At 35.9% G+C, this 17385-nt stretch overlaps 4 protein-coding genes across 7 annotated transcripts; 2 read left to right on the top strand and 2 right to left on the bottom strand.

The window, feature by feature from the left end:
- The first annotated feature begins 1332 nt into the window (after positions 1-1332).
- Positions 1333-6534, top strand: LOC140986217 (uncharacterized). Its single transcript, XM_073454292.1, has 2 exons — positions 1333-1571; positions 1777-6534. The coding sequence occupies exons 1-2, from the start codon at positions 1413-1415 to the stop codon at positions 2170-2172; spliced, it is 555 nt and encodes a 184-aa protein (XP_073310393.1). The 5' UTR covers positions 1333-1412; the 3' UTR covers positions 2173-6534.
- Positions 6144-9165, bottom strand: LOC140986216 (pentatricopeptide repeat-containing protein At2g13420, mitochondrial-like). 3 transcript variants are annotated; one of them, XM_073454290.1, is made up of 3 exons: positions 7385-9165; positions 6932-7047; positions 6380-6509 (listed from the first exon to the last, which is right to left on the bottom strand). In XM_073454290.1, exon 1 carries the CDS (start codon positions 9129-9131, stop codon positions 7500-7502), a length of 1632 nt encoding a protein of 543 aa, XP_073310391.1. In that variant the 5' UTR covers positions 9132-9165; the 3' UTR covers positions 6380-6509; positions 6932-7047; positions 7385-7499. The 3 variants fall into 3 exon arrangements, with proteins under 3 accessions (XP_073310392.1, XP_073310390.1, XP_073310391.1); XM_073454291.1 differs by lacking the exons at positions 6380-6509; positions 6932-7047 and adding an exon at positions 6144-6274; XM_073454289.1 differs by lacking the exon at positions 6932-7047 and having other exon boundaries at positions 6278-6509.
- Positions 9166-9937: 772 nt separating this feature from the next.
- Positions 9938-13965, bottom strand: LOC140986738 (probable inactive purple acid phosphatase 27). 2 transcript variants are annotated; one of them, XM_073455070.1, is made up of 13 exons: positions 13500-13964; positions 12920-13007; positions 12202-12468; positions 11995-12115; positions 11751-11865; positions 11538-11670; positions 11276-11463; positions 11016-11202; positions 10858-10925; positions 10669-10768; positions 10408-10596; positions 10185-10265; positions 9938-10086 (listed from the first exon to the last, which is right to left on the bottom strand). In XM_073455070.1, the coding sequence occupies exons 1-13, from the start codon at positions 13811-13813 to the stop codon at positions 10030-10032; spliced, it is 1908 nt and encodes a 635-aa protein (XP_073311171.1). In that variant the 5' UTR covers positions 13814-13964; the 3' UTR covers positions 9938-10029. The 2 variants fall into 2 exon arrangements, with proteins under 2 accessions (XP_073311171.1, XP_073311172.1); XM_073455071.1 differs by lacking the exon at positions 10669-10768 and having other exon boundaries at positions 9951-10086; positions 13500-13965.
- Positions 13966-15103: 1138 nt separating this feature from the next.
- On the top strand, positions 15104-16150 carry LOC140986855 (uncharacterized). Its single transcript, XM_073455228.1, has 2 exons — positions 15104-15920; positions 16009-16150. Exons 1-2 carry the CDS (start codon positions 15380-15382, stop codon positions 16086-16088), a joined length of 621 nt encoding a protein of 206 aa, XP_073311329.1. The 5' UTR covers positions 15104-15379; the 3' UTR covers positions 16089-16150.
- Positions 16151-17385: the final 1235 nt, after the last annotated feature.

Here is a 17385-nt window from a genome sequence, read left to right as displayed (position 1 = left end):
TACACCATAAAATATTATAGTAAAATTTTTTTCATTTTGCTCGTGTTTTTTATCCTAATAATTTTTTAGGGTTTTTCACGTAAATCTCGGTGTCCAATTCATTCTTTATTTTCATATTATTATCTCAAGTTGCCGTATGTGAGACCAACAGAGCAGTAAGCCATTGAGATCGGGTATCCATAGCATGTGATTGTCAACTCCTTTGTTCCAAAAATATATACTTTGATTTTGATTCCACCAAATTCTATCCAATATTTTATTCTCTCCAAACAATCTTGCCGAACTTTCACTCTCGTTGGAGAGTCAGTTTTTATCGAATATGTAGTCATGTTTAGGTCTAATTAGAACTGTACAAAAAATATATCAAACATCTGAGATTAAACTAATATTTTTTTTCTTACAATGGTTAGAATTGTACATAAAACATGTCAAACATTTGAGATTAAACTAACATTTTTTTCTTGCAATGGCAGTGATGTCTTTTGTATGTGTTTTTTTTTATTCAAACTCATATATTTGAGTATAAGATATTTCTTCAAACAATTTTGCTGAACTTTCACTCTCGTTGGAGAATCAGTTTTTCTCCAATGTGTAGTCATGTTTCGGTCTATTTACAATTGTATAGAATACATGTCAAACATTTGAGATTAAACTAATATTTTTTTCTTACAATGGTTAAAATTGTACAGAAAACATGTCAAATTTTTGAGATTAAACTAATTTTTTTTTCTTGCAATGACAGTGAGGTTTTTTGTATGTGTTTTTTATATTTAAACTCATATATTTGAGTATAAGATATTGTATACATTTAAAACATATTATTTTTATATATCGAGGATCGTTTGGTTTGGATGAAAACTTAACGTGGACAGTTAAGTGCACATTTAACATGAGAAAATTAATTATACTGCATAAATCACCATATATATATTTATTTTTTTCTCATAGCAAACATCCATTTTTTCCGACCATACCCTAAATATTGATGGGGAAAAAAAAAAATAGACCCAAACTTGGATATAATGGAATTTTATATATCACCTCAACTTTTCTAAAATTTATAAAAATAATATAATAACACGTGTCACGCCCACCACAAAATTGAGTAATCATATAATATATCATCGATCAACACACTGCCTTTTTGATAATACATGTGAAATATACCATGCTTATCTAAATACTAATAATGTAGTAATATTATGGTATTTTAAATATTTTCCCCACTTCAAATAAATTCGGAACATAGAATTTTCTAATTTTTTTTTAAAAAAATAATTAATAATCAATATAATTATTTTATTGTTTCTTTTTAAGAAATGGGCCTGAAATTTAAAAGCCCAAAGAGCGAGTGAAAGAGAAGTGGGTGTCTGGGATTCATAATTCAGTCGAAGAAGAACAAAGAAAAGGAAATGGCGGCTTCCACACCTTCTAGCTCTGCTGCACCAAACTCTTCCCCTCTTTCCTCTGACCTCGTCGGGTCTACAAGACAAGGACCCGCTTCTCTTTCATGGTGCTCTTCTCTTCCAAACATCAGAATCTATCTCGTTCCAACTCTTAATATTTCTAAAGTTTGATTTTACTGGATTCAGGTTTTTGTTTTTCTGTATACATGGATTAAATTCAATTTTATTGGCTTACATATGGATTGAGTTCGCCTATACATGTGGATGTACAAGCAAACGTTATCTCTAATTTTTGGTGAACAAATTTAGCCTTTATGATGCATATCTCAGTTTCGGAAAGCATTATAGGGTATGCATTATGTACACGTAGGGATTTGCTATTGAAGCAGCTTGGACGAGGAGATCCCGTGGTGAAGCAGCCAAGAAACCAAACAGAAAATCATGGAAACGAAGGACAGATATGTACATGAGACCCTTCTTGCTGAACGTCTTCTTTTCCAAACGCTTTGTCCATGGAACTAGCAAAGTGATATCGGTTGCAACGACAAATGCCAAGGATCTGAGGAACACATTGCCTTCCCTAACGGACAACGATGCCTGCAGGGGCATCGGCAAGCTGATCGCTGAGCGATCGAAGGAGGCTGATGTGTTTGCCATGTCGTACGAGCTCAAAATGAACGAATGTGTCGAGGGAAGGCTTGGAATCATTCTTGTCGCACACCAAGAACAGTTGCCATCAGGAAACGGGATGTTGGTCTACTCCTAATGGTGGGTTTGTTTCCACCGTTTTGTCTGCTAGTTGTTTACTAAGCTTGCTTAGTATCGCATTTTCTATTTTCCTGTTGTAAAGCTATTTATAGCCATGTTCTGCTGCAATAAAAGTTATCATTGTTTTCACCAAATGTTGGCTTTATCTGTCTTTAATATCCAATAATTAGTATTAGAGCCAAGTTGTTTTATCTGTTGTGCAGTAGTTTTTTGAGTGATCACATAGAGAATGAGCGACGACAAGACTTTGACGACAATTCCTCATTTTGATGGTCATTATGATCATTGGAGTGAGCTGATGGAAAATTTGCTCGGAGCCAAGGATTTATGGATCATGGTGGAGAAAGGGTTGACCTAAACCAGGAGCTCAATTAACTGAATCCCAGCAGAAGCAACTTGCGGAGGCTAGAATCAATGATCACAAGGGCAAACACTATATCTTCTAGGCTTTGGATCGCATTGTCTTTGAACAAATCTTGGACCGTCGTACATCCAAGATTATTTTGGATTCCATTAAGCTCAAGTTTGGAGGCAATCCCAAGGTGAAGAAATCTCTTCTCAATTCTCTCATAAGAGAAGAGAATTAGAGCTATGAAAAGAGATGAAACAATCGCAGAGTAATTTGCAAGAGTCAGTGCTGTCTCTAACAAAATGCGTAGCAATGGAGAAGAGATGCCCGAGTCGAAGATTGTGGAGAAGATCCTATGGACCCTCACTGAGAAGTTTACCTATGTTGTGGTGTCTATCGAGGAAGCCAAAGATATTGACAACATATCCATCGATGAATTACAAAGTTCATTGGTGGTACATGAGCAAAAATTTCGACGGGTGAACAACGGGGATGAGGATCAAGTTCTGAAAGTAGAGGACCGTTCTGGGTCGAGAGGCAGAGGAAGGGCACCTTCCAGAGGCAAGGGTCGAGGAAGAGGAAAGACAGTTTAACAAAGCGGCCGTTAAATGCTATAAATGTCACAACTTGGGTCATTTTCAATATGAATACCCAGAATTGAACAAGGTGGCACATTATACATAAATAAAAGAGGAAGATGAATTATTATTGATGGCTTATGTGGACTTACATGAAGCCAAGAGAAGTGATGCATGGTTCATAGACTCTGGATGCTCAAACCATGTGTGTGCTAATCAAGGTATGTTTACAAGCTTGGATACCACTTTTGGCCATACTGGTAAGCTTGGTAACAACACCAGCATGAAAGTTGATGGAAAATGAGTTATCAAATTAAAATTGAAATGAATTAACTATGTCATTGGTGATGTGTAATATGTACCTGATCTTAAGAATAACCTTGTAAGTGTTGGGCAACTTCAAGAGAAGGGATTGGCAGTGATATTCAAGGATGGTACATGCAACATTTCTCATCCCCAGAAAGGCACAATAGCAGAATGCCTCAATTGCACAAACAGAATGTATGTTTTGTTAAATGAAACTTCTGGCAAAGTCTCTGAGGACAGATGTCTCATTATCAATACTAAAGATCAGTCTCAGCTTTGGCATCATCGTTAAGGACATTTCAGTTACAAAGGACTGGATTCTCTACATTTGATTGGATTGCCAAAAATCATAGTTTCCAATATCATTTGTGATGCTTGTTTGAAAGGAAAACAACATCGTGTTCCTATTCCCAAAAAGAGTCAATGGAGAGCAAATGAGAGATTACACAGGTAGTTCATGCAGACCTATGTGGGCCCATCTCACCATTATCAAATAGGCATAAGAGGTATCTACTATATTTTATTGATGATTTTTCAAGGAAAACTTGGATCTATTTTCTGGTAGAAAAATTAGAGGCTTTCTATATGTTCAATTGTATCAAAATGCTGGTCGAAAAGGAAACTGGAATGCTATCAAGTGTTTGAGAACAAATAGAAGAGGATATTTTAATTCTACATAATTCAATGATTTTTGTAAGCAACATGGGGTAAAAAGATAACTGGCTGTATCTTACACTCCACAACAAAACGGAGTGGTCGAACGCAGCACAATGTTGAATTTGGTAAGAGCCATACTATCAGAGAGACAAATGCCGAAAACTTTCTGGCCAGAAGCTGTTCGATGGATAAATCATGTCTTAAATCGATCACCCACCATTGCCGTGAAAGACATGACCCCAGAGGAGGCATGGAGCAAGAAAAAGCCATCATTGGAGCATTTTTGAGTGTTTGGTTGCGTGGGACATGACCATATACCAGAAATGGAAGCTGGCCATTGATGAGGAAATCAAGTCCATTGAAAAAAACCAAACATGAGAGCTAGTTGAACTAACTATTGGAGCTAAGAAATTAAGAGTGAAATGGGTTTATAAAACCAAACTAAATGAACATGGAGAAGTGGACAAGTACAAAGCCAAACTAGTGGGGAAAGCTGCTCTCAACAATATGGAATTGATTACACAGAGGTATATTCTCCTCTGGCTAGGATGGACAGTGTAAGGATGATCATAGCTTTGGCGGCACATAGAGGTTGGAATCTATCAATTAGATGTAAAATCCCCATTCTTGCATGGGGAATTGCAGGAAGCTATTTTTGTAGAGCAACCAAAAGGATATGAGAAGAAAGGGAGTGAGCACATGGTATGCAGATTACAAAAGGCTCTCTATGGTCTAAAACAAGCACCTAGAGATTGGTTTAGTCGAACTGAGTCCTATTTTATCAACGAAGGCTTTGACAGGAGTCCAAGTGAACACACACTCTTTGTCAAGAAAAAAAGAGGTAACATCTTTATTGTTAGCATCTATGTTTGATGACATGTTGTTCACTAGCAATAATAAAGAAATGGTGTGTGATTTCAAAAGCTCTATGAAAAAGGAGTTTGACATGATTGATTTAGGAAAGATGAGATTCTTTCTTGGAATTGAGGTCCTACAATAGTTTAATGGCATTTTTATATGTCAAAGGAAATATGCAGCTGAAGTGTTGAGTTGATTTGGTATGGAGGAGAGCAATTCTATTCGAAATCCAATTGTTCCAGGGTAGAAGGTTGATAAAGATGAAGATGAGGATTTGATAGATGCAACCCAATACAAACAGATGGTAGGAAGCTTAATGTACCTGATAGCCACTCGACCCGATCTTATGTTTGCTGTGAGTCTCATCAGTCGCTTCACGGCAAGAGCTACACAACTACACTTTGCTATAACAAAAAGGATCATGAGGTAGTTAAAAGGCACTATGGATCATGGTGTGTTCTCCAGAAGAGGAGGAACTAGTGACTTAGTGGCATTCACAGATAATGACTATGCTGGAGATATAGGGGATAGTAAGAGTACTTCAGGATATGTGTTTATGATGTGTGGAGGAGCCCTAGCATGGTCTTCAAGGAAGCAATCCATTGTTACTCTATCAACTACTGAGGCTGAGTTTGTAGCTGCTGATGCGAGTGCTTGCCAAGCCATTTGGATGAGAAGAGTTCTAAAAGAAATTGGTCAGGTGCAAGATGATGGTATGGTATTAATGTGTGACAACACACCAACTATAAAGTTGTCTAAAATTCAGTGTTACATGGTCGTTCCAAACACATACGAGTAAGGTTTCATTTCCTTGGGATCTTACAAAAGAAAGAGTTGTTTAATTGGTTTGGGTTGGCACAAGGGATCAGCTTGCAGACTCAATGACTAAGCCCCTCAAATTAGAAGACTTCCAAAGGATTTGTGAGAAGTTGGGTATATGTTCTGTTTCAATATTGAACTAATAAGTTCAAGGGAGGGATTGTTAAGTTGATTAAGTCAAAGTTGTTAAATAAAAGACCTATTCTTTGGAAGTTTGTTAGGATAGGTTTGTTTCCACCGTTTTCTCTACTAGTTGTTTACTAAGCTTGCTTAGTACCGCATTGTCTAATTTCCTGTTGTAAGGCTATTGCCATGTTCTGCTGTAATAAAAGTTATCATTGTTTTCACCAAATGTTGGCTTTATCTGTCTTTAACATTCAACATGGTTGCTGAAGATTTGCATGAGCAACTTACGTCTGAGCTTGGTACCACAATTCCGCTGCCTCGTTAAAAAGTACGGCAGCAATTCTCTGTATCCATATCCATCTAAACCTTGCTGCGACAATCCACTGCTCTGCCCAGCTTTAACCTGACTGACAATATAGAATCCAGTAATTAGTTGCCCGAATAAAATGAAGTCAAGGCAAAGATCAACTTTTTAACAGAAACTCTAGCTTAAGATAGCAAAGTTGGGTCTCCAGTCCAAGGGATGTGGCAGGTGAAGATCACCAGAGGCAGCTAAAGAGCCAAAGGCTGCCATCACTATTTTGTTGCACGGATCGCAAGAATATCTTAATGCTTCACAAGTCAAACTAGACTCAGCAAGACCTGAAAATTTCGCCATAAGAAAACATTGAAAGAATTGACATGAAAATAATAAAAGAGCAACTGCATAACAGCCTAAGATTCAAAAGAAGGAAAAGCGAATTAAACTACAGCATGCATCTTCACATTTTATCAAATCAAAATAAATTAACTTCAACATTAAAACTTCATATAAGATGTTCAACATATAATTAACCACACAAAATCCACTTGAATGTGCCAAGATTGCTTTGTCGATCATTATTTTGGACTCATTTGCCTCATTTAAAGCACTGCTATTGATACTTCCATCATTAGTACAGCTACAAAACATAAGAAAGATGATTGTTTATTCGTTAAACATCTATATTAGATGTGAAAAAAAATTAATTTTGACAATTCCAACTCCATTAATGTACCATCTATCCTATTAAATTATTCATTACCTCTTCCCATCTTCTCAGGTCACTGGTATTTTCTGTTCTTCAAATGGTGGAGGAGAGAAACCGATCCGAAGATCCTAACATATCGTTACTTGGTTCCTATGTTCCATTATGGTGTGCTGTGAATATTTAAAAACTTTTTGAATCCCAAAAATATGTAGGTTCAATCATTTTCCATAGTACCGTAAATCATGCATGACAATGGATTTAATAGTAAATCGTTGTTACAACCATATTTATCATAAAATTGCAGGTCTTAAAAGTTATATCAGTGTTACAACATTTCAAAACAATAAAAAGTTAAACAACAAAAATATCAAATACACAGGGTGTCTTCAAATGCATATATGCAAACTATGTGAAATGCGTGAGCTATTCATACCTAGAAATCTCAAGCAATTGGTGCATATTTTTGTTGAAGAACAAATTAATTACCAGGATCCATAAACAACTAACCATTTCAACAGTATTTTGGCTTTTCAAGTCATAAATCCAAAGCAAGTTCCAAATTTCATCCCACCGCATGACAACAATCTTGCATGATTCACAATTCACAAATGCCACAAAACAATCATCTCTTGTATGGCTTGAGCTGATATTCTTCAAACTCGGAACAAAAAGTTACCGATTCTTCCTCTATCTTTTTCTTCAATCGTCTCCAAGTCCTCAACATATCACCTTGAATCAATCCTCGATATAACATCTCAAATGTAACTTTCTGTGGAAGAAATCCCTTCTCAATCATCTCCATGAAATACTCACATGCCTCTTTCCATTTCCTCTTCTCGCACAATCCATGAACCAACAACGTATAAGAGTCCAAATCTGGTCCAATCCCACTAACCTTCATATCGTCCCAAATCTCCCGAGCACACCCCAATTTACCCAATTTCATAAACATTCCCAACAATATATTGTAAGTATGTATATTAGGTGAACACAAAGAATCCTCCTGCTTCATCTTCCTATAAAATTTCATAGCACCCTCGAAATCTTTCCTCCCTTTGAACTCCTTAAAAAAGCAATTGTACGTATCTGCAGTGGGGAAAACTTTTTGTCGTGTCATCTCACACAATAAATCTTCGGCATCCCCAATCCTCCCACAAGAACAAAGACACTTGACGACGGAAGTATAGGTAGCCACGCTCGGGTAAATCCCTGTTTCTTTCATCACTCTCAACTTGTCCAGACACAAGTGAGGCTTATGAGCCCTGGTATACACATGAAGCAATATTGAATAACTTGTCACATCAGGTTCCAACTTCCTTTCACGCATTTCATCAAACACCTTATGAGCTTCCCTTATCACAGTTTCAAAATTCCACTCAGGATGCAACATTGCGCGTCTACAGATCCCATTCAATACAACATTGTAGGTAATGACGTTCGGCTCGATCTCCCTTTCCAGCATCTCCCCTAGAAACCTCCAGGCCATCTCAGTTCGTCCAACTTTACACCACCCATACATCAAGACAGTATAAATCTTTGCGTCAGCTTCCACTCTGAATTTCTCTTTATTAAACACCTCCGTCGCAACCTTAACGTACCCATACTTACAAAGCGTGTCCAAGAGATAACAAAAGCAAAAACTAAATCTTGACTGGAAGAAAAACTCACCCAGAAATATGTTCATGTCGTAAAACGCACGGACCGCCGTTCTCGTCAGGCCCGCAGAAATCAAGCGTCTAATCAATACAAAAAAAGTAGTGAAATCGGGCTTTGAATCAGTATTTTTCAAGCTCTGACTGTCCATTTGCAGAATCAACTGCCACGCAACATCAAACTGGCGAACTTTAGACAAAATGTCAATCAGAATGTTGTAAGCTGCAGTGTCAAGAAGCATAGAAGAGGAAGGATCGTAGGACTGAGAATATTTGAAAAAAGCGAGAGCAATCTTGGAATGGTGATTCAACCGGAGGAGAGTCTGGTGGATCAGGGGCGTGGAAAGTGAGATGCCGAGAAGTTGAAGGGAGGATTCCATGTGGTGGAAGGGGTTGTGGTGGCATATTAGGATGTGGGAGAGATTGTCAGCCTCCGGGGAGTGTTGGAGCGGCGGCAATGATGGCTTTCCGACGGTGGAGGAAGGCGGCGCTGCTTCTGATTGATCAGAATCCGACAAGGTGTAAAAGTGCTTGAGCTGAAAAGGATTGGTGGCCTTTGTCAGCGGACATCGGTGGCGGATGAAATTAGACAAAGCCGCCATTTATCCAAGCTTCTCTTCTCATTCTTCTTCTTCGTTTCAAAACAATAAATAAAAAGACAAAGCCGCCATTTATAATAATCATTATAAATTTCTATTTTTGTTCCTTTCAAAAAAAAAAAAAAGTTTTGATAAAATTTCTTCACTTGTTTGTTTGCTTAATTAATCCGACGTATTACATTAGAATTGACAGACGCACTCGATGTTAAGTAATCAAGCCTTGTTTTGAATTCAAAACACACTATTTCAGAATTCAACGACATAATTAACACATTGTTTGAGTTAGTCAAAAATAGTTGGTTTGATTATGTAAGCAATCATATTTTAATTTTTGTTTTCTTCCCTAAACTTCACATATAAATACTCATTCATTATTCATTCCAAAATCATACCAAAACACAAAATCTTCTCATCTACAATCATAAGTGTAGAAGTGAGACGGATGATTTAATGGGAGAATTCTTAACGAGTGTTTATCCTTGGAAGGAATAGGATCAGTGGAGAGAAAGTGAGTATTAAACTCATAAAGTTCTGAGTGAAATACTTTGAATTCTCAATTCTCTTGTCTTATTTGTTATTAATAAAGAAGTGATCCTTGAGAGGTTTAGAGTGGACGTAGCTCAATCTTGAGGTGAACCACTATAAATATTGGTGTTCATCTTATTCATTGTTGATATTACTTTTGATGTTTCGCCTGTATGTTACCTCGTTTATTTTCATGATATCACATCACTCGATTCCTTTATCAACCACAAAACTGTAATTAATTAATTATTAGTTTGGTATTTGATAGCAAAAAATGGTAAGTTAATCAGAGTCACCAAACAATCAGGTAAATGAAAATGAAAGCAATAACAATTGCATTTTATTGATATATAAAAGCTTGGGGCGATAATTTTCATCAGTTTTTGGTGAATTGAAAGCTATCTTCCACATTTCTTGAATCTGCATTCACAAACTGCAGGCAGAATATATACAATAATAAATAAATGTGTTACATACATACAAGAAAAGTAGGTACGTACCTAATGTAATATGAATTATACATATAATTACCTCAACTTTAAGCTGTTGCTTTGATGCATTCACTCTCAAGTACCCGAACTGGGAAATCCTTGATAAGCTCCACACGTTATCCTAATGTCATTGCAGGATGAAAAGATTTTATTTATATATATATAATATATGTGAAATCATGAGTACGTACGTAGAAGATTTGAATTTTGGATTTCAAGTAGCAACCAAATTAATTAATATTACAGCCAGCTAGCTTACGTACGTTAGTGGAGAAATCATCCAATTTAAAGCCAGCCATGCCAATGACAGCATGAACTGGTGCACTGTAGTTTGTGTTGTCGTAAGTGTCGATTCCATTGCTGTCTTTCTTCGGCATCGCTTTGCATTCTTGCTTATAAACACCACAGCTTCTCTCATAGTTGTGAACATGTCCAAACAGTGCCAGATCAACCTATGCATTCAATGTTAATTAATTCTTCCTTGTTATCTGTTAAATATTAATATAATATATAATTAATATCACCTTATTTGCGACTAGTAGTGGTTCCACGGCATCCACGAATCCCTGGTCGACACTTGGACTAATAACAAGTCCATCCGTGGACGAATACATTGGTCTATGCCTACAATTATCCATGCATCAAGTTAATTCACCAAACTTTATTCAATTTTACACACACACACACACAGATATCATGGACATTATATGTACCCTGTGAAAATTAGCCAAGGTGTTCTGGATCGATCGACTGCAGACATGTCCTCATTCATCCATTCATACTGCAACATTACAAACACAAACATATATATATTCATATGCATGATTTTTCTATATAGGTATAAACCAAAAATATTTCAAGTAATTGGTACCTGTTGTGAATTTGGAGTCCAATCATGCTCGGTGGAAATGATAGTGAAATGAAGAGGGCCTTGTTCGATCGAATACCATGGCTTATCCTGAGCTGCTGTCGGCATCGAAAAATACTTCTCATAGGCCACCCCGCATTCACCTCCCGAGTCTGGAGTCACATACACTGACCCTGAATCTACATAATCCCTGCACGCATGCAACAACTAATTATACACATAAATATATATGGGTTAATTAATTTGTTAGTTAATGTGTATACCTCTCATGGTTTCCGATGGCAGTCATGTAAGAAACTCTAGACGCTAGCGGTGTGATTAGATTCAGAAAAAAGTCCCATTCTACGAGAAAACCCGTGGCATAGCTTATGTCCCCGATGTGAAATATGGAGTCGACGGCTCCCGAAGACACTTCATCCGTCATCGCATTCACAACCGATTTGGATCCTGGCTGTTAATCATCTATAAATTTAATCAAAAGTTCCAGTGTATAACTTATAATCCATGAAAAAAAAAATTTGTTACCTGTATGTAGTGTTCTACAGAAGAATCAAGAGGTGCTTTGCCCATATCACCATACGCTAGAAACGTCAGCGCATCGGATCCTCCTGCGGCCGGTGTTCTTGATGTAATTTCATCGCTCCATCCACTTGAATCACTGCATGCATGCAACAAAATCAATTATTTATTGTCTTCTACGTCGTCATTTTATTATAATTCTCATAACTAACTAATTACCTTCCATATTTGTAGGAGAAAGTGGTGGAAGGACTCAATCCGGACATGACAGCAGAATGTATATATCCAGGGTCATGCCATCCAAAATCCTTAGCAGGACTTGCTAGCAGGGAACCTTACAAAGAAATTTTAAGGTTTTCAATTAGTACTCCCATAATTAGTTTCATCAGAATGTAATCAAGATATATGTGTAATAATTTTTTCAATCTTAAACCATGCATATATATTATATATAAATTATTACTTGAGCACATGTCATTTTGGGTAAATGTGGAAACCGTGGAGGTTGCAGTACTACTAGTCTTTCCATCTCCATATTGAACTTGTTGCGGATTTTGATCGCCGCTCACCCATCTTAATTTCATCTGCATCAAAATTGTTCACACACACACGCATGCTACATATAAATAAAACCTACAATCAATAAAAATTTTAAAACCTAGCTACGTACAGATGTTCCGGTTGAATCGGTGCTTGATATGTGTCCGTACAAGGGTGTGTTCGGGTTGGAGAAGCTGAGTGGTTGGGATCTCTTAAGAATGCAGGGGGTGCTGAATCCACCACCAAACAACACGAACTCGATATCAGTTCGGATATTGATGACATGGAATGTCAAGGTTGCTCCGCACGTCCTCAAAACGCATTCCCCGCCCACGTATTTCTTGCACTCCTGTTTCTTGCAGCTCAGGTAATCTGGATCATTGCTCACATATTGAGCCTGCATGCATATATGTATGAATTCTTTAGACATGAGGGCTACTGTACTTGTTTACATCAAAATTTTCTAAGAGAAATAATATTAAACTTATAATATGGTCACATAATTTTATTCATTCTATTTTTAATGAGCATAATTAAATTAGTTTTTGTAGAACTAGATTTAAATTTTTCTTCATTATATATGTATGTATATCAAGGGTAATCTAGAAAAAAAAAACATTGTCAAAATTCTACAAAATAAGGTAGAGTGCTGCTTAGGAAACATTTATAATTTTAATTTTACAAGCTAAGCAACACAATCATAATTAATGCACAACTAAAAATTTGGTAGGTCATGAATGTTTTTCGGGTGGTTCTTAAGAACAAATGCTAGAGAGATTTCATCTCATTAAATTTTAAATTTTATTTTAGTAACATAAATATTTTTATATTCGGAAATTACTAATTACCTTAACAGGATAGTGACATAGAAGAGGAAGACTGCTGAAGTCCCCAGTTTCCTCATAAAGAATCGCATTCTGTAAACACGTCCTCACACTGAAAATAATTAAAGAAAAATATAGCATTATGTTCAAGATGAGTAATTTTAAATTTAATTCATAACTAGGTCAATATTAACACCTGGCATATATATAATACGTACGATAATTAAAATTTTCAATAGTCCACAGTGAAACTAGCTATTATATCTTTTAGATTAGTTGACTGTATGATTTAGACAGATAACAAAAAATTAATGAGCATTAATAATCCGGTTATATATATATCATGCATCTTCAATGGTTTCATTGTAATATAATTGGATTTTTTTTAAAAAAAACATAGATTAGTATTCGCGATCGACTGAATATTGCCAATAACAAATAAAGAGGATAGTGATATTTTGTATAAAGAACTATATTTCTTATAAGAAGTTGGCTCATGCATTTGAGCATGAACGTGAAAAACAATAAATTAAATAAATAATTATAATAATTAATATTTTTGTAGACTGATAATATTCTGGATAAAAGGAAACGTGGATGATACTTAGCATGAGAAGGAGAGATCATTGCCACCCAATCTCCATCGGAAGGAACCAAAACTCCTGTTACATTTACTGTCACATATTCTTCATCCGAAAGGGTAGAATTTTCGGAGCTCGAATTGATTTGCAGATTCGGGTTCACGTCGGGGCAATCGATCAAATTCCTTCTGTTCAACAAGCGAAGCTCCGTTGTAGCCGTGTGGTTACGCAGCTGGACGGCGGATTCCACTAGTTGAGGGGGCAGACGAAATGCATGAGAAAGGGTTGCAACGGCGAAAACGAAGAGAATAATGGAAACCCTATAAGGAGTTTGCATGTTTCTAACATGAAATATATATATTCAACACACTTATAAGAGAAAGAAAAGAAAAGGAAAGACCATTTGTTGCAGTTTGATCTTGAAATAACAAGACGAGATGAAGCTAGCTAGGAGTGATTAAAAGTCGAGACCGGCATTGCATTTCCTAGCTATCTAGGATTGACTTCACGAGATTTCATTTAAAAATTAAATAATGAAAAATCGATGCAATTGTTGGAGATATTATCTGTGTCGGATCAGGAATATTCACTAGGCATATATATAAATATTGATGATTTTTCTTGTTGGCTAATTAAATTGCTGTTATTTAGTTTGTGTTTTTTTATGAGATGCTTATATATTATATTGCTGTCAGACAACACTAACTAATGTATTAATCCTAAATTTATTACATTGTTTGTGTAACTTACGAACTAAGACTTGTAAAATGTTATATATATATATATATATGTATATATGGACATTGATTTGATCGAGGTTTTCACTATCCCGCTTTTCTGTTTTGTCTATTTACTTTCATTGCAAACAGTTGTCATTAAATATTGATTTAATTAATTATAACAAAGAATTGAAGAAATCAAATTTGTTATAAAACGGTGACTACTATATATATTGTTTCCGTAGCCAACTTAAATAAATACTTTTATTAACCTTAACAAACAGAAGCTAACATCCTAATGCTAGTAGCTAAACGAGAGCAGAAGAGATCCTACGGTATTAAATCTGTTAGGAAGATGTATTTTGTCTCGTCTTTAATTTTGTGTAATATACCGACGGTGGTACCCTGAATTGATTATTTTAATTTATTTTTTTTTATTTATAGCTCAATTATTAAATAAGTTATCTAAAGTTTTTTCTACTGAATTTATATAATTAGTTTTGATATCCTTAAATATAGAAAATTATGTGATAGTTTAATATATAATATAAAAATTATATATTAGACTTAAATATTGTAGAAAATACACAAAACAAGCATATTTTTAGGCGTACAATTGATGAATTAAAGCATGGAGCTTAGAGTACTTGAAGTGAAAGATATATGGTGGGTTGGATTGCACGCGCGGAACCATCTCATTTGTATTACTTATCATATATAATATAATTAACGGTTAAAATTAGTATATGAATAATTATTAGAAAAATGTTATTTATTTATAGTAAAGAAACAAACAGAATTGATGTATGGAGGGAGGGGGAGAAGCCCCGAAAATAAAGGGCTTCCTCTCCCGTTGTTCCCATTTAAGCTCTCTACCAACCAAAGCTACCCCAGCCGGTGGTGTCTTTCTCTCCCCAATATTTACACATTATAGAAAAATTAAATATAATAAAAAATTTTGTCAATTGATAGGGAAAACTTGAAGACAGTACCCCCGTGATCATCTTCCAAAGCCACCACGGTATGAGGAGGTTCCCCGCCCTCCTCTCCGTGGCCCTCATGCATGCATAGGTGATTCGAATCGATTCGATCTCAACAAGCTTCCCTTATACATACACACACATTTTTTTTTGTTTGGTTTTCCAATTACATCGAAAAAGTAATATAAATTTCAAGTAAGATATATGGGAGAGCCGCCAAAAACTGTAAATATGACTACATTGACGTTCCCACCGTTATCATCATCATCTTCGAGCGCATCTGACGAAAGCGAGGAGTTGCAACGTTTAGAACACGCACCACCTTTCTGGACGACCCCTAAAACAAAGAAAAGATTGTCCAAACAGCTGTCCATGTGTGAAGTCCCCAGAGACATGGCCTGGGAGAGGCGTCGCCGCCAGTTCCTGTGCCAAGAAAGGCGTAGAAACGGCATCAACGAAGCTGATGATCTGACGGATGAGGACTTGAATGAGCTGAAAGGTTGTATAGAATTGGGGTTTGGCTTCAATGAAGAGGATGGGCAGAAGCTATGCAACACCATTCCTGCCCTAGACCTTTATTTTGCTGTGAACAGGCAGTTTGCAACCAGTCCCATCGCCAGCCCCGCGAGTAGTGGCTCGGCATCAGGCATGTCTACCACCTCCTCCTCGTCCCTCGGAGGGCATTCCTCTTCGTTTGGGAGCCCAAGGAGCGACACTGATTCCACCTGGAAGATATGTAACCCAGGTTAATTATATCATAAGTTAATCTGTGCATGCATGTCTTCAGCATATATTTGAATTAATGAACTTGATGATGCATGCTTAATTATTAGGTGATGATCCTGAACAAGTGAAGACAAAGTTGAGGCATTGGGCGCAAGCGGTGGCGTGTTCAGTGATGCAGTCCTCTTGAAAATTAGTGAACATATTTATCATATACGTATGGATTGTACAGAGAAAGAGAGCGAGACAGAACGAGACGAAGCCAACTAGTCCCTTCTTTCTTTCAACACACAACCATTCAAATATCATTCTCAAAACCAATATATAACTTGATCACATTCGATTCGACTAGGTTTATTTTATGGCTTTATAAGATCATATATGTGCATATGTACACGTACTCTATACTCTTGGCCTTTTAATTACTAGCTAATAAAAATTGTGACCACCACCTGAAAGTATTTTTTTAGCATAATGGTAAAGAGTGAGTATCATATATAAATATTGTCTCGGATATATTATAACACCTCATGACAACATGCATCATAACAATATAACACACAAATAAATAACTTCAATTAAAAATAACACATAGATAATTATGCACAAGTGAACACACTTGGGCGCTGCCTCGGGACAAAATAATTATTAAAAAAGAAATCGAGTTTACAAAACTAATACTAGTGAAGAAACAAAAATTATCTTTCTTAACAAGTCAAGTAAGTAAATTGCATAATAAAATATCAATAATAAAAATAACCAAAACAGAAGGATGCAAATCTGTGTGGTCGAAATTCGGAGCAAGAAAACAATTCTTTAATCAACACTTTGTAAGGGTGCTGTTTTCAAATGTCTCCACTGTACGCCACGATAACACAGTGAAACAATAATGCCTCGTCTTTGTGAATTCTCTTTATTCTCACGTATCTCGCTTGTCTCACATCTCATCACGGTGCAACAATTATTTTTCAATATATATAGATCACTTGTGTTGATCTTGATAGGATTTTTTAAATAGATTCTTCAAGATAAAAAAAAGTAGTCTTTCATTAGGAAACATATTCTTTAAAACATTAAAGATCAAATCTAGATTGTAATAAATTCAATTTTCTAGAAAGTAAAAACTCTTAAGCAAAATCTTATCAAAAAATTAAAAGAATTTAAGAGATAAATATTGTCTTGCAAGCCAAGATATGTTTCCTTTCAATCTCTCTATTTTTGTCTTTCTGAACAAAATAAGCATAAACAAGTCCACGCAATCAACTCCATTTAACTCTCCTTGAATTTGAAAATATATTTCCCTCTGAATTTGATCACGTTAGATTGAGTGTTGTTAGTAATATTGACAACATGGGTGAAGAAAAATTTATCACTTAGATTTAATCGGAATATTAAAAGTAATAGAAAACTAATAACACCTTAATCAAATATGAATAAACAAAACTAAGCACATTGACGAAGATAAAGAATAATAAATGATCAATGAT

The sequence above is a fragment of the Primulina huaijiensis genome, chromosome 10, assembly GCF_012295235.1.
Source record: "Primulina huaijiensis isolate GDHJ02 chromosome 10, ASM1229523v2, whole genome shotgun sequence".
Lineage (NCBI taxonomy): Eukaryota > Viridiplantae > Streptophyta > Magnoliopsida > Lamiales > Gesneriaceae > Primulina > Primulina huaijiensis.
This window is presented reverse-complemented; position numbering and strand designations above follow the sequence as displayed.

What these genes read in the sequence shown, in the direction of transcription:
- LOC140986216 (XM_073454291.1), bottom strand. Translation starts at nt 9,131, where the DNA reads ATGGCGGCTTTGTCTAATTTCATCCGCCACCGATGTCCGCTGACAAAG.
- LOC140986738 (XM_073455070.1), bottom strand. Translation starts at nt 13,813, where the DNA reads ATGCAAACTCCTTATAGGGTTTCCATTATTCTCTTCGTTTTCGCCGTT. An exon ending in CCGATTCAACCGGAACATCT is followed by an intron (nt 12,116 to 12,201) that starts GTACGTAGCTAG and finishes ATTTTGATGCAG; the next exon opens with ATGAAATTAAGATGGGTGAG. An exon ending in CTGTAGAACACTACATACAG is followed by an intron (nt 11,464 to 11,537) that starts GTAACAAATTTT and finishes GATGATTAACAG; the next exon opens with CCAGGATCCAAATCGGTTGT.
- LOC140986217 (XM_073454292.1), top strand. Translation starts at nt 1,413, where the DNA reads ATGGCGGCTTCCACACCTTCTAGCTCTGCTGCACCAAACTCTTCCCCT. An exon ending in CAACTCTTAATATTTCTAAA is followed by an intron (nt 1,572 to 1,776) that starts GTTTGATTTTAC and finishes ATGTACACGTAG; the next exon opens with GGATTTGCTATTGAAGCAGC.
- LOC140986855 (XM_073455228.1), top strand. Translation starts at nt 15,380, where the DNA reads ATGGGAGAGCCGCCAAAAACTGTAAATATGACTACATTGACGTTCCCA. An exon ending in CTGGAAGATATGTAACCCAG is followed by an intron (nt 15,921 to 16,008) that starts GTTAATTATATC and finishes CTTAATTATTAG; the next exon opens with GTGATGATCCTGAACAAGTG.